Below are 14,314 nucleotides of genomic sequence, written 5' to 3' on the forward strand. Positions count from 1 at the left end.
TTTCCCTCAAAATCATTGTGATGTTATTGCCAGGTTGAGATGTTATTGGTGTCATTACCATCAATGCTACTTGCAAACACACTGACCATGCTTGCTTTATTAAGGACTAGTTCTCTCAGTGGGGTATAATTTTGTACAGCCTCGCTTCATGTAAAATTTCATTTACCTGTTGCAGGATGGGAAAACCCCACACCTAGGTAAGAAACTAGGATAAGTTAGAACATAAGAAATTAAAGCATAATGCCTTATTGTACATTCTCCAATTGACAGTCAAGTCTCTGTCCTAAATGAGGGGTGTAGTGCAACAGAAATCACAGGAACATCATGAGGCAAAAGTATTTCAGACCTCTCAAATATTAGTATCATAATGGGCTACACAATCACAGAGAGGAAAACAAAACCAGAGATCTTTAGCCTACATGATATCTGCCTCAAACATTTTGAGACCAATCTTTGCTCTTCCCAGAAAATATAAAGCACTGCTTGAATACAGTGTTTAATTTCACTATCTAAACATGCTTTCCATTTTCCTGCCAGGTTAGCTTGTCAGTCTTGAAAACACTCATCACGCATCATCATCATCTACATCTCTTATTTGTTCACCACTTGATAAACCTACTAGCCAAATATTTAAAACCTCAACAGAGAGGCATGTTTATGAAAAGGGCAAGAGACACAATTTCAAAAATATTGCTACTTTTTCAGAGCATGTTCTTCAATTTTTTGTCCCACTGATTTTTATACACTCTCTAGCAGAGAGTCTGTCTATTCTTTCTCTTTTTTTTTTTTTTTAATAAGCTATACCTGTATTGGGAATTTGGTTCAAAAGAGAATGAAAATAAATGTCTTATTGTCTTGATTGCCTCATTTACCATTTTGTTTCTCAGCACAGCTCTTGTACATCACCACCGAGACGAGCACACCAGAAGCTCCACATCTGAAATGCTCCAACAATTCTCAAGGAAGATTGATTCAAAGTTAGTAGACTATGTACCATGAGATCCTTAGGAACCCAGGAGCCTACAGGGGAAGACCATGAAATCTGAGGTAACCCTGCCTGGCTACAGCGCATGCAATGGTTCCAAGTGTCTCACTATCTGTAAGGCTTCAATTCAGCAACCAGTATCTATTGCACTAAATTGCTTGTCAATGCAGATACAGCTATAGTCTGTTTAAGACACAGCGAAACAGAATTGCCCTGACAGGTACTAGTGTCACAGATAAAACTGGCAAGATCCTGCTAACTTCTTGCTGTAGCAGCTCTAAGATTCCAAAAGCAAAATACAGTGCAGCTAAGTGTGTAAACAACTTTACTCAAACATAACCTTACTTTGCCATTGGAAATTTTTTTTTACTGTTTCTATTCACAGACATTGAAGTTATAAGCTTGAATTTAAAAAAGATTACTTCCTAGTTATCCAAGTCTTTCATTCCAAAGTTTTTGGAAAGCAAACTGAAATACACTTCAGAACATTTATCCAAGCTTTGACTTCATTTAATTTTACCATGCATTACATTTTCATATATGGTCGTTATTGTTGTCTGTCTGTTAAGCTGCTGTCTTTTGTAGTCCATTAGCCGGGCTTCAAACACTGATTGCAGTCCGCCATTAAGAATATCTTCTTTGCCCATGCATTTTATCTCCTACTATTATAGCATTTCATCATGCCAGAATCTGTAAATTGTGCCTGAGAACAAGCTAGTCTGTCTCTTAGGTAAACTGATCAATCATATATGAAAGAAACCAAAAATACTCCAGGGACCTAGATGTATTTATATATTTTACCATGTATAAACACATCCATCAAACAGCCACTGGGTCTATTTATGATCTATACATCAATTACTGAACATTTACATAGAAGATACAATCATTGGTAGTTTATCTTTTATACTGCTAAAGGCAAATCCTCCTAATTACAACTTATTTAGCCAGAAGTTTTTAATATGTGCAACTCTAATGTTCTTAATGTTGTTACACTTTTGTACTTTTCCCCCAGATTACAGAAATCCTGAGGTTCAATCTCTTTCTGAAATGTGTTCTGAACTGCAAAATTGTAACAACAGCAACTTCTCTGGGCCTAAACATAGCAAATGTAATCTTTTATATAAGGACCCATTTTGCTTAAGTACTGAGACCACATACTGCCTGCTCTTTCTTAATTCTTATACAAAGAAATGCAAATTTATTCAGATGTCTAATTACTGTAGTTGAGATATAGTAAACAAGTGGATAAGAGAGAATGTAAAAGAAGGACAGGAAGAATACTATGATAAACAATACACAGTCATCTTGGATGCAGAATGTCTCAAAAAAGGATTAGGAAATAAAAAGAAACCAGTTTTACCTGGATTCCTTCTTGACAGATCCTTTTACATATAGTAAATGTGAAGATAAAGGTGCCCTGATCTGGGAGTTTAAAAAAACCCACACCAATAAAGTAAAAGCTAAACAGACACTTGGAAGAAACTGGAGAATTATCACAAAAGTCACCAAAACCCCCTGCCTAACCATAACTCAGTCTTAACTAAGAAGGCATTCATCCCACAGGCAGGTAGGCTGGTTTGTTTTTCTGATCTCTTTCACTTGGCAATACACTCAACATACAGCATGAGCAGAGCAGTTTAGAATTTTATGTATTACTGCCCACAAACCTATTAGTGTAACAAGATAATGATAAAATATGAGTTATTCCTAAAGTACCAAAAGCTGAAGAGCAGGAACAAGGATGGGCTTATCATCCTTTCATTCTCAGTTCACATTTTGTGTCTTATAGACAAAAAAAGGCATCCTCCTCATTCATGGCACAGTACTGAAGAAACTCATCAACTTCAAGATTTCTGCAATGGGTTCAGAAATCCCTTTTACTCCTTCTTAATTTTACACTTTCTTCTTCAAATCTATTCTGTTTACACAGGTGAAATGCTGCCATCATGAAAGGACTCAATCCTCAACCACAAAACAGTAACTAATGTGTAATGACAGTAATGACTAATAACTAATGACAGTAACATGTAAGAGGACTAAGGATCATTGTGGTTTAAGGACTTATTTATTACAAAATTGCCATCCCAGTACTTAATGTTGTCCTCCAACAAATATGAAAGCAGTTGCTTTTCCTTTAAGGACAAAGGAGTAGTGCACTTTTGTCTCCCCTATATGTCACAAATGTTGATTTCCCATTTTCAAAGTATTATTCAAGGCAAGAAATTCAATAAATTCTCCAGAACTACTTTCCACTACAGCTTTGTTGCAAGCGGTGCCCAGGAAACAGCACTTGGTAAGAACTTAACAAAAGTGTCTATTAGGTAATCAACATCAGTACTGCTGTGCACTTCAAAAGTGAATAAAATTGCTATTTTATTAGGGAAATAAATAAGCATTTACGAACTTCATTCAATTGTGTGTCCTCTGGGGACTGCCTAATATACAAACTTAGTAAATTTGAGCATTTTCTTTGGCTTTTGTTTCCACTTGCTAATGCTGGGGTTTTTTTAGGTTTAGGTTCACAATGCAAATGCTTCATGTCCAGCTGCAGTGGGAGATTTTTTGTTGTTTTTTAATCACATATGCACTTCCACTGAAAGACAATTTTCTAATTCTTTCAACTTCATCACAGAATATGACTGGACCATTAATTATTTAAGGCTGCTTTTTACTTAATAGCTGTTTAAAGAGATGGATGGTCAAAACAATTTCCCAGAAACTCAAATTATCTATGCTTGTTTTCATTCCCATTTCCATGCTTAAGCAAACAGAGAGAGAGAGATGTTTATGCTTAGCATCTGGATACTATCACTATGCAAGCAAAGCAATCCAAAAGATTATTCCAGTATTCCTAGGGTCTGCAAATGTCATTATTAATCAGAAATGTTACTCTTTCAGGTTCACAGCCTCATCACATAGCCCATAAAGCTCAGACCAAGGATTTTAAAATACATGGTTTCTGTCAATCTGAAAGTAATGTACCGACTCCCCTCTTCTGAATACTCATAAAGAACATCTGTGCAGTCTCTCTAAACGAGAGCATAATCTTGCCCTTCCAAAATGCTGGTGATTTAACTCAGCTCCTTGATCAACATTTCACAGAAACACCAATAAATCACCAAAAGGTTTGAGCATTTGGAGTATAAACCCAAAAAATACAGGTAAGTGAGCCAGAGGGAACAACCACCACCCACCACCCCCCAAAAAGATGTTTAGTATATACATTTCAATGCCTTTAAAACAACCTCTAAACTGAGACTGGTAGTTAACTGCTGCTGTGCAGACAACAGGATACACAAACTGGCCAGGAACTCTCTCATCCCTGGAACAACTACAGACCTGGAAGCACTTCATACCTTCAACATGACTCAGGGAGCTGTTAACCTACCCTACAGTACTTAACCAAGTCAGCATACAGTCATTACAAATGAAAGGAGAAAGAAGGGGAGAAAAGAGGTGGGGGGGAGGAAAAAAACTACTGGGAATGACACACCACCTAGGAATGCAACACTTTCCCACTTATGTAAGAAGAATCAAAGCATTAAACAACTAAGCTAACTTTATCAAAGAAAAAAAAGTCAACCACAGTGGCTAATAACAGCACATAGAGTATATAACTACTAACAGAAGTAATTAAAAAATATTAAAAGTTAAAACAAAAACCAATTTGATTAACAATTTCTCACTTCCAGGTTTCAGCCACCTCAGTCAGACAAAAAAAACCCACCTTTATATCTTTACAAGCTGTGACATTACACCCATCTATTTAGCCTGTGTCTACCAGGAAAATTATAATCCCTTTCATTACCAAGCTGCCTTTCACCTGATTCAGAAATCCAAATCATTACACACTAAGGGTTTTGTTCTCACCTGGAAAATGTCTTCCCACCCTTACATATCTACTTACATTCTTCTAAGTAAGCAGGGCAAGGACATGAAGGATTTTGTTTGTGGTGGGGGTTGTGAATAGTTCGTCATGCTATCTGAAAGGAAAGGTAGCAAGAAAGTAAAGCCAATCCCGCAGAGATTTACAAATGCAAAAAAACTTAATATAAATAGACCTTTTGCACTAAACAAGGCCACACACACAAAGTATTCATATGCTGAAGAGCTGGCAAGCCTGTGGAAGGAATTAGCTTGCCATTTCTAGTATATTCACAAATTGAGTCAGGACTGATTGCAGGTAAAAACTAACTGCAAAAAGAATATTTGCTTGGCTTTTCTGAATTGACTAAGGAAAAGACTGAAAAGACCATTTTATTATACTTCTGCTGTGCAAGAGTGGAAAGCCTTTTTAACTGGAAATTTACTAGCCTGAAAAGTGAACATGAAATGAACCAAAAAACGTTGTCACATCAACAGACAGACACAGCTAACCAGCTAAGCAAAGGAGCACACAAATACTTCATGAAAAGTGATATTTATACTCAACTATTTATTTCTATTGTTTATACTTAACCATTCTGACTAAGGAATTTCATCGACCTTGCTTCCCTTTTGGCACAAAACTCTGACATTAAACTCTTCCAACAAAAACCAAGGAGAGCCAAGAAGATTCAAAACAGGAGCGGGAGGGAGATGCTCAAATGCGCGTTTAAGATTCACCGGCCTGGGGGAGGTGGGCGGTGGATGCACTACCACAGGGACAAGGAGCGTGAGAGCAGTGGGGAAAAATGACAATCCACTTCTTTCTTCAGGTATGGGGGAAGGGACTGTGCAACTAAGTGAACTGGGGGGGTTTGTTTATTTAACATTATCTTTAAATCAACACCATGATCTTCTCTGGAAAACTTATGACAAATAGCACTGAAGTTAACAGCAATGTTTTGGTATGTACTGTCTACTTAAAATGTATATGTATACTTGACGCTAATTGGAGAGATACCTGAAAAAAGTATTGTAAAAACGCATTTCTACTAAGGAAACATAAGTCAAAAAAAATATAAGACTGCCTTTGGTATTTTTATAAGAAATCCCTTCAAAGTATTTTAAACAGAGTGATGGCAGTCAGCACTGACAACTTATCTAGTCATGAACTCAGTCACATTTCTTCAGCACTCTCATGGCTGATAAGTGCTTTCACATTTACAAAGAACAGGCAAATAGGGTGACACTGGGAGAACCAAAACAACTGATAACATTTTGATCTTACTTCAGCCTAATACCACAGAGATATGATACAGATATAATGGAGTGTCAAAATATAAAATTACAGCATTTTTCTAATTAATAGCAACAGGTCAACTCTCTGCAAGATCTTGCAATTTTAATTTTTCACTGTAGTTTAGAAGACAAAAGCAGTCTAAAATATCATAAACCATACTACAGGACTCACAAAGAAACACAACTTCTATTTGAAAATAGTAATACAAAAAATAGTTCAAGAAGTCAGTTATCCAGTCAAATATTTAACTCTGAGCAGTTTTGAATTCATTTGAACTACAGCCACAATTATTCTTCGTAGTATTTTTCTCTTCTGGTTAATATTCATCAGTCATTTTTACAGTTACAGAGCAAGTGTTTACCCACAAAAGAAAGCATAAAACTCCACCTCAAAATAAATTGAGTAACCAGTGTGTAATAATTAGAATGAACATACCATAACTTAATTGCAACAGAATTTGGGTTTAAAGTATTCAACAGTGTCTCATAAGTCAGTAGAATTAATCTCATGACATGGTAGTTGAGAAATGGCTTCTTTTGCTACTCAATTAATAAACATAATCACATGTTTTTAGTAAGTGGCAACAAAAGTAAATGACTTTCTGACAAACTGAAAGGTCTAATCTTTCATACACTAGCTAACAAAAATAACCTCATATTACCTTAGTACTAGGCAAAGAATTGAATTTTTTCACAGCACCAATTCTCAAGAAATTAAATTCCTCAAATCTTTTACTGAAAATGCAAACACAACTTTCAACTACATGGCCTCCTAGGTAAAGCAGAACTACAAAATTGGTATGTACTATGGGTGACTTCAGCTGCGTAGTTTGCATAGTTTTAAACTACTGGTTTAAAGCCATCTGTAGTCAAGGCTCACCAGGAAGCAGCACAAGGTAATGACCTTTCTGACCTACAAAATTATGTGTAGGATTTCATTCTCAGCCAGATTTTACAAAATTGTCACCAGTGCCATTTACCGCTGCCCAGCCGGCTCATGCTGGCCTTTAGAAACCATGGCCATTTTTCCCTTTCAACCCACATTCATGTCTTATGAGCAATCCTATTTAAAAACCCCATAGGATGGTCAAGGACAGATCATGAATAGAAAGATATGAAATCACAGAAAGCAGCTTTAAACCAGTTTCTGCTGTGCCCCAAACTGGGTGTCACAACATCCTCTACTTCTAGCTGTGTATCAAGGTATCACCTCCACCAAGTCCTCTATTGCTTGACATCACAATTATCCTCTACTAAGAGCTATAAATAGTCCACTCCTTGTTTATACAATTATATAATAGACACGTTAGAGATGTATTATAACAAAAGAACACATTTAAGCCCAGTTTACTCAAAGCTGCATGTCAGAAACACTAGCATAATTCTGTCATCTGTTGGTGTGAAGTCAGCCAGAGCACATCCTCAAACATCTTCACCCAGTCTAACCCCTCCAGCTCCAGAGTGAACACCAGGCCTCTCTTCTCACCTAAATCCATGTCCTCCTGGCTTCTCTTTGTAGTTCCTTGGGTGGATGAAGCGCTGGCATGGTGAGCAGAGCATAGATCCAGTGTGACTCAAACCAGTGCCAGGTTCACTTCACATGAGCTGCACTGCAATTGCAGCCGTCAAAACAGCTGTCAAACCAAGCCTTCCCACCATCAACCCTCATCCTCCCTTATAAGTCAGGTTTAGGTGGCTGCACATCTGTCAGTGAGCTAATAGGAAACTTATCCTAAGCCCCATCTTCCCTTCAAGGAGATTCACATAAAGCTAAATCAACTCACCCACAGGCCACTTGGTGGCCACACCTAGCACAGCCGAAGACCTGAGAGCCACTCAAGTGATAGAAATGCTCCTCTCTGTGGCAGCAGTAATATAAACTACCTTAATAGCAGAGGCAGATTGCAAATGAAGCTCCAAATCGGAGCACACACTTCTGGGAGAGCAGCACTACAAAGGCATCTTTTCATGACAATGATAAGCTATGACAGATGGGATTCCATCGGCACCTGAAAACACAAGGTATGTCCTAATTGACTCAGCTAAGAGAATTTAAGTAGTTTTTTTTTTTTTGAAGCTTCCTATTACATTGACAGGATCTGTGTTGCAAAAGGAAGAATAGAGATTTCACCAAAACAGTTGCTGACACTCCGTCACATACCAGCTCCTGAGAGGCAAGATGACCTGGATGACTACCAGATAGAGATCATAAGGACTTGAGAGCAAGAAGCAATGCTACAGCAGTGCTGCACATAGTGCTGCACATCTCTTTGCATGTTAATCCAGGTACTGCCAATCTTTACATGTAAGAGGATGAACTCTTTTAAACTCACTTGTATTAACAAGAGCATATCAAGAAAGAGAAAGAGGCAACCCATGGTAATAAAACATAAAACTCTCTCAAACATTCAACATGAGGTCACAGGTTCTTCAAGAGACTTGCTCAAAACCTCTCCTTGCTCCAAAAGGGCTGGTTAAAGACTCTCTCTTTCCCAAGAGTCCTGCTGTCCACTGGCACAGCCACTCCACAGACTATCATTTAATGCAATATCTCAGCTCTTCAGTAATTAAATAGTTCCATAAAAGTGTCAGTTCACAACCACGAGTGAGAGAAATGGTCAAAAAAGCCAAGCAAATGACAGGAACGATCACACTACGGATAGGGAACAGAAATCATCATTAGGCACTATATAAATCCATCAGGCAGCTGTCTCATGGATGCTCTGAGCAATGTAGAACTGGAACAGAAAAAGAAGGCTGATAAAGAAGAAAAAGATTATATGAAATGATAGCTTCACAGAAGGTGGCTACAACTGGACTTTTCTGACTAGAAAAGGCATAGTTGAGATAGTTGAAAAACCCTATGTGGCATGAAGAAGATAAAATGGGAGAAATTATTATTCATCTTTTCATACAAGAACTAGGATATATGAAATATAAGCTATTTCAAAAAACAAAGGACCACAGCTTTTTCCACATAACTTATATATTCCTTACCACAAAGCAAGATAAATAATAAAAGCAATAGAGGCCGAAAATGTCATTAGGCACAATTATGGTTAGAGTATAAAATACCAGCACTTTGTCACTGTGGCAGTGACAGACAGTACTCAGAGGAAGTCACTGACCTTGCCAAAAATCCCTCTCCCCAGGTGTCCACCATCAGAGACTGGATAGGTGGACCTCTCACCTCATCATGTGCAGATTTCTTACCTCACCCCACCCTTGGGATTTTTCCATTTTTTATTTATTATTCTAAGCGGATCTTAAATAAGAGAAAGACATCTCCCTTATTTAAGGTGCCCTGTGCATATCACTAGCACACTAATCAAGCAGTACTGTGATTCTCAGACAAAAGGGACTAATTGGGACTTCCGGGGGTCATTGTGTTCTGGGTGCTTTCAATTTCACATGAATCAGTTAAGTTCCAATTAAAAAATTTATATCCACTGTGTTAAGTGTAATATGGCACCTGAAAATACAGATAGGCAAGTGATCTGTGAACTCCTAGTGCCATGGAAAGAGCTTCATATATAAAAGCGAAGAAAACATTTGAGAACGAGGTGATGAAAACAGGCAAATCATTTCACTTCTAATTTCACTCATTTTCCAAGTAAATTGCCAATACATTTGAACAGCTTGATGGGAAACAAAAAAGCTACTGGTAAGTTCCTTATACATGCACACCTATCTGCACTAGTGTCTCCTGTATATTATATCCTGCATATATGCAAACTGTAGTAGCTTCAAGATAAAATAAGACTGAAGCACCTTTTGCTGTTCTGGCAGCAAAGAGCTAATTTGAGTTTAATGACTTTAAAGTATTTTTAAATATTTTCAATGAGCTCTCTGTCTCTTCTACTACATGATTACAAACAGTAGATATGCTGGTTAACATTTTTGTATATTTCTCAATAAATGTATTTAATAAGAAATATATAAAACAAATATCTTCTACTTTATCATATCAAGTTTCTGAGTTAGATTCACTCCCAACTTTAACTATTTTATCAGAGTAAGGGAATATTATTAACTTAGAAATACTTATTCTTGCATGTTAATTTGTGACATTAACTACTTTGCATGCAAAAGTCTAAGGAATAACTATTCTAATAAATTATTTGAACTCATAAAACATATAGTGTTTTTTATGCTTAACTGTCCCCATGGTCTGAAGTATCACAGTTAAATAACCAGGTAAGCTGATGCATCTAAAGTTTTTATCTTCATATCTTTTATTTAGTAATTAAAAACCTCACAGTCTTGCACAGACACCATCAGACACAGTGCAATGCATATTTCTATCAGCCAGCTGACAAGCCAGCAGCATTCTATTTTTTTAAATATTCCTTTTTTTTTCTTCAAATTTGAAAATATGCAAATTGCTAAAAATAAAATTTAAAAAATATAAGTTTAAAGTGATTGAGTTGTGAAAACAAGCTGAACTTGTTCTTTATCAAACTGTAGGAGTTGCAGATGAAAGGAGGTGCTATATAAGGAATAGCTAGACTTCAACAGAGAACACACTGCCAAAACATTTTGGCCTAGATTCTGACAGGCACGCACCCAAGTTGAAGGGTCATGGAAAGCAGCGGTGTAAAGAAACAATCTACAGAGACCAGAAAACATTACACTGCGGATTAGGGCTGCGGCTGGGGGAAGGGGGCAGGGAAGGAGGGCAGAGAGAAGCTGCTTGGGGTTTTGTTTGCTTGGGGTTGTTTCACTTGAAATCTGGGGAGAAAAACAAAAGATACAATGTCTCGATTATGTGTGAAGGGGGTGGAGAAGATATACAAGCACAGTTTCTAAGACAGCAACGAATTATAAAATAAATCTTCCTCTTTTTCCTAAATTTCTGTAGCTCCTTCTCATTTGCTTTCACAGAATATGTTAGAAGGAGGAACAGACGGCAAACTATCACATGCAGCTCCCGAAGAAAGCCAACTTTCAAAAAAATCATATTCTGTAATTTGATTAGACCCTTAATAAACATCTCAAAGTTTTTATGAAGAATTTTATGAAGACTTCTGGATCATGCTATCATTCATGCTCAGGAGTAGTACAGAGCATCATAAAAAGAAAATAAAAATCAAATTACAATGAGATAGAGATTTGTGAAAGGTCCAGACTGACTTAATACCCTCATTAATGACAAAGGAAAATTAACAGTTTTCAATTCTTGCAATTCAGAGGAGAAGACTACTAAGAAAAAGGGAGCTGAGAATTAGCTAGGTTTAGTTTAACTTGGAAAACCACAGGCTGTTATATTACAGTGAGAATTGTGGAAGGCAGACAAATAAAGATGATTGCAAAACAATATTCATGTTAAACAATGGAGATGCCTAGGTATAAAAGAGATGCTCCAGTGTACACCAAACAGAGGAACTTCTCATTTAGCCCAGAGAAAGGCTCTTACTGGGACATATGAACTCAAACCTTTGTGTGTGCACCCACTAACACCAAAATAAAGAAGTTTCATCAACAGAATCACAAACACACATACACACTCCTGAGACTGGCTTAGAATAAGTAATGAAGCAAAGCTTGTGGCAATTATTAAATTCAGTAGGGCATAGATCCACTTGTGGATATCAAATGTATTTTAAAGGAGTGCAAGAACCATACCTTAAACCAAGCAGAATGACAGAACCAGCTACTAGCAGCTGTATTTCACCAAACCTGCAAAAAGGTCTGAATGTCTCCGATCAACAAACCTCTGACTGGTGCAACACATCAGTATTCTTGATACTTGGCAATAGAAACTAAAGTCTCCAGCTGCTGACATGCTATACACACCAAAAAAAAATTAATCTTGTGTTTCCTAGATACAATTGTTCAGCTCCTTGACAAGCTTCACCTACTCTGGTCAGAAGGATATTGAACATTCTTTTCCACTTACCTAACACATACCCCACAGTACCAACCTGACTGCTAGTACTTGCAATACAAAATGGGCTGCATGCCACATTTTCAGCATAAAATACCACAGACCATATAAGTTATCAGAACTTCCTACTCTCCTTACACCAGTGAACAAGCTTATAAAAAAATCTTTACGTAAGTGTTACCTTTGGTGTTAACATTAGTCTGATGAGTTAGAAGTAAAGCAAAAAATCCCCGGTCTAACTTAACTATGATTTTAATGAAAAGATATTACGCATGGGAATAATTTATTTTAGTTGTTCCTACAACATACCAGCTGTGTAGATGTTACATTTCCCTTCCCTTGGTAAAGGGCTCGTAGGTGCTTACGTAATTCTACAATTCCAATACATAGACATTGAATTATACACGCCAAAGTCAGACACAAGGATGGATGTAAGCTGCTCAGACCAGCACTCCTTCAACATATTTCTTAATCGATGACATTTCAAATGTCTCAATTAAAAACTAATTCATAGGAGGACCAGGAGGAAAAGAAGAAATACCGCTTACTACATATCAGTCCTTTAAAGTCTCAAGAGTGTACATACTTTTATTAATGGCAGTTTTCAAATCAGTATCGCATGATAAAGATCTCAATGACTGTCCAACTGATGCACCCGATGCAATTGCAAGCACTATTCAAACGAGGGTGCGAGGGAAGAAAGAAAAACGAGAGCCTTAAGTCTATTTCAGTCAGTCAGACCTTGGTGCAATACTTCACGCCGCAAACAGTAAGAGCACGTTCATAATAAAGCTTCACCCAAGCAAACGAAGGGCGCTACATAAACTACAGCGGAACAGGTGGGGGTGACGGTCCGGCACACGACTCCCCAGTGCCCCTCGCATTATCCCGTCACAGCACGGGAGATGCTGCCCCTCTTCCAGGAGCGGCCGCTCCAGCCCCAGGCTCTCTGCCCCGAGGCTCCCCCGGGGCCAACAACTCACCACCGCGCCGGCCGCAGCTCCCACCGCCCGGCCCCGCGGGCTTTAATTCCGCAAAACCCGCGGCGTTGGGCGGCCAGGGAGGAAGGAGCGAGAAATTCGCGGCTTTCACACAAAATAGACGCCGACCCTATCGGAGCTTTCCCTCTCGTTTGTCACCCATCACTCTTTTATTAATGTTGGGAGGAGGGGATCCCGGTGGCCGGCGGCAGCTCGTGTCTCCCCGCCCCACGCCGCGGGGCAGGGGGAGCGGCCGGGCTGCGCTCTCCACGCCAGGCAGGGAAACGCCGGGAAAAGTTTGAGCGGGGGAAGGGGCGACAAAAGCTCCAAGCCCGCTGGCACCTGGGAGGCCGGCCGGAGTTGAAGGAGGAGGAGGTGAGGAAGGGGAGTTTGTAAGCTGCCCGAAGCCCGCGCTCTGCCCGCCCCTGCGAGCCCCGCGCCGGCAGCCCGCGCACACGCGTGGTCGCCCACCGCGCCTCGCAGAGCGGAGGGGCTGGGGGCGTGGGGCAGCCCCTCCGCAGCCCCACCGCCGCTCCTCGGGCGGGAGCCGGGTCCTAGAGCAGCGCGACCCTTACCGACCCTCTCCCCTTCCTTCCCCTCCCTTTCCCAGCAGGCAGCCCGGCACGGCGCGACCCCGCCGCGCCGCCCGCCCTTACCTGGGCGCCGAGCAAGAACTCACCTGCCGAGAGCTGGGCCCGGGCCGCCCCGAGCAGGGCGGGCGAGCGGCCGGCCAGCAGGGCGAGCGCCGCCAGCAGCGGCAGCGAGGCGGCGGCGCCGGCCCCCCTGCCCATGCCGACTTGCGGAGAAGTTTCTGAAAGAGGCCGGCGCTGCCCCGGCCCGCGGCGGCGGGCGGAGCGCACCTCGACCGCCCCTCCCGCGGCGGCGCCTCGCCAGGAGACCCCCGCGCCGAGGGGCGCCCGCTGGCCCCGGGGCCGCCCGCTGGGGCAGCGTCTGCGGCGCGACGAGCGCGGCGGCGGTGGCACCGATTCGTACTCCGGAGTTACTTTGCTGCTGGGCGAGTGGGGCGGGAGGGAGGAGCCGAGAGCGCACGTCCAACCCCCGCTCCCCGGCACTTGGCACGGGGAATGTGGGACTCCGGCCCGCAGCCCGGCGCGGGCGCAGCGGCGCCCGGCAGCGCCTCCTGCTGCAGGCGCGGGGGCAGCACCGGCTCGGATCGGCGCTGCCCGGATCGCCTCCGCTCCGCTCCGCTCGGATCGGCTTCCCTGGCGCGGCGCGGCTTTCCCTGGCACAGTCCGGCTCGGCTCTTCTCCGCCCTCTCCGGCACGGCGAAGCCTG

The 14,314-nt window shown here is 41.0% G+C and overlaps 1 protein-coding gene and 1 long non-coding RNA gene across 13 annotated transcripts in view; one reads left to right on the plus strand and one right to left on the minus strand.

Moving 5' to 3' along the window:
- PTPRK (protein tyrosine phosphatase receptor type K) overlaps nt 1–13,946 on the minus strand; it is a 376,393-nt gene extending 362,447 nt beyond the window's left edge. For 2 of the 12 annotated variants that reach the window (XM_085576521.1, XM_021547162.4), the window contains exon 1: nt 13,698–13,944. In XM_085576521.1, coding sequence (XP_085432647.1) covers nt 13,698–13,809 — 112 coding nt within the window. In that variant the 5' untranslated portion in view covers nt 13,810–13,944. Of the gene's footprint in view, nt 1–13,021; nt 13,161–13,697 lie in introns of those variants that run through there. The other 10 variants (XM_085576522.1, XM_021547167.4, XM_077782220.2 and 7 more) reach the window with 8 other exon arrangements.
- The window catches only part of LOC146767899 (uncharacterized), a 44,654-nt gene continuing 43,597 nt past the window's right edge, over nt 13,258–14,314 (plus strand). Inside the window, exon 1 of the long non-coding RNA XR_014954256.1 lies at nt 13,258–13,393. This is a non-coding gene — a long non-coding RNA (uncharacterized LOC146767899). The remainder of the gene's footprint in view (nt 13,394–14,314) is intronic.

Source organism: Lonchura striata, chromosome 3, assembly GCF_050655825.1.
Source record: "Lonchura striata isolate lonStrDom1 chromosome 3, ASM5065582v1, whole genome shotgun sequence".
Classification (NCBI taxonomy): Eukaryota; Metazoa; Chordata; class Aves; order Passeriformes; family Estrildidae; genus Lonchura; species Lonchura striata.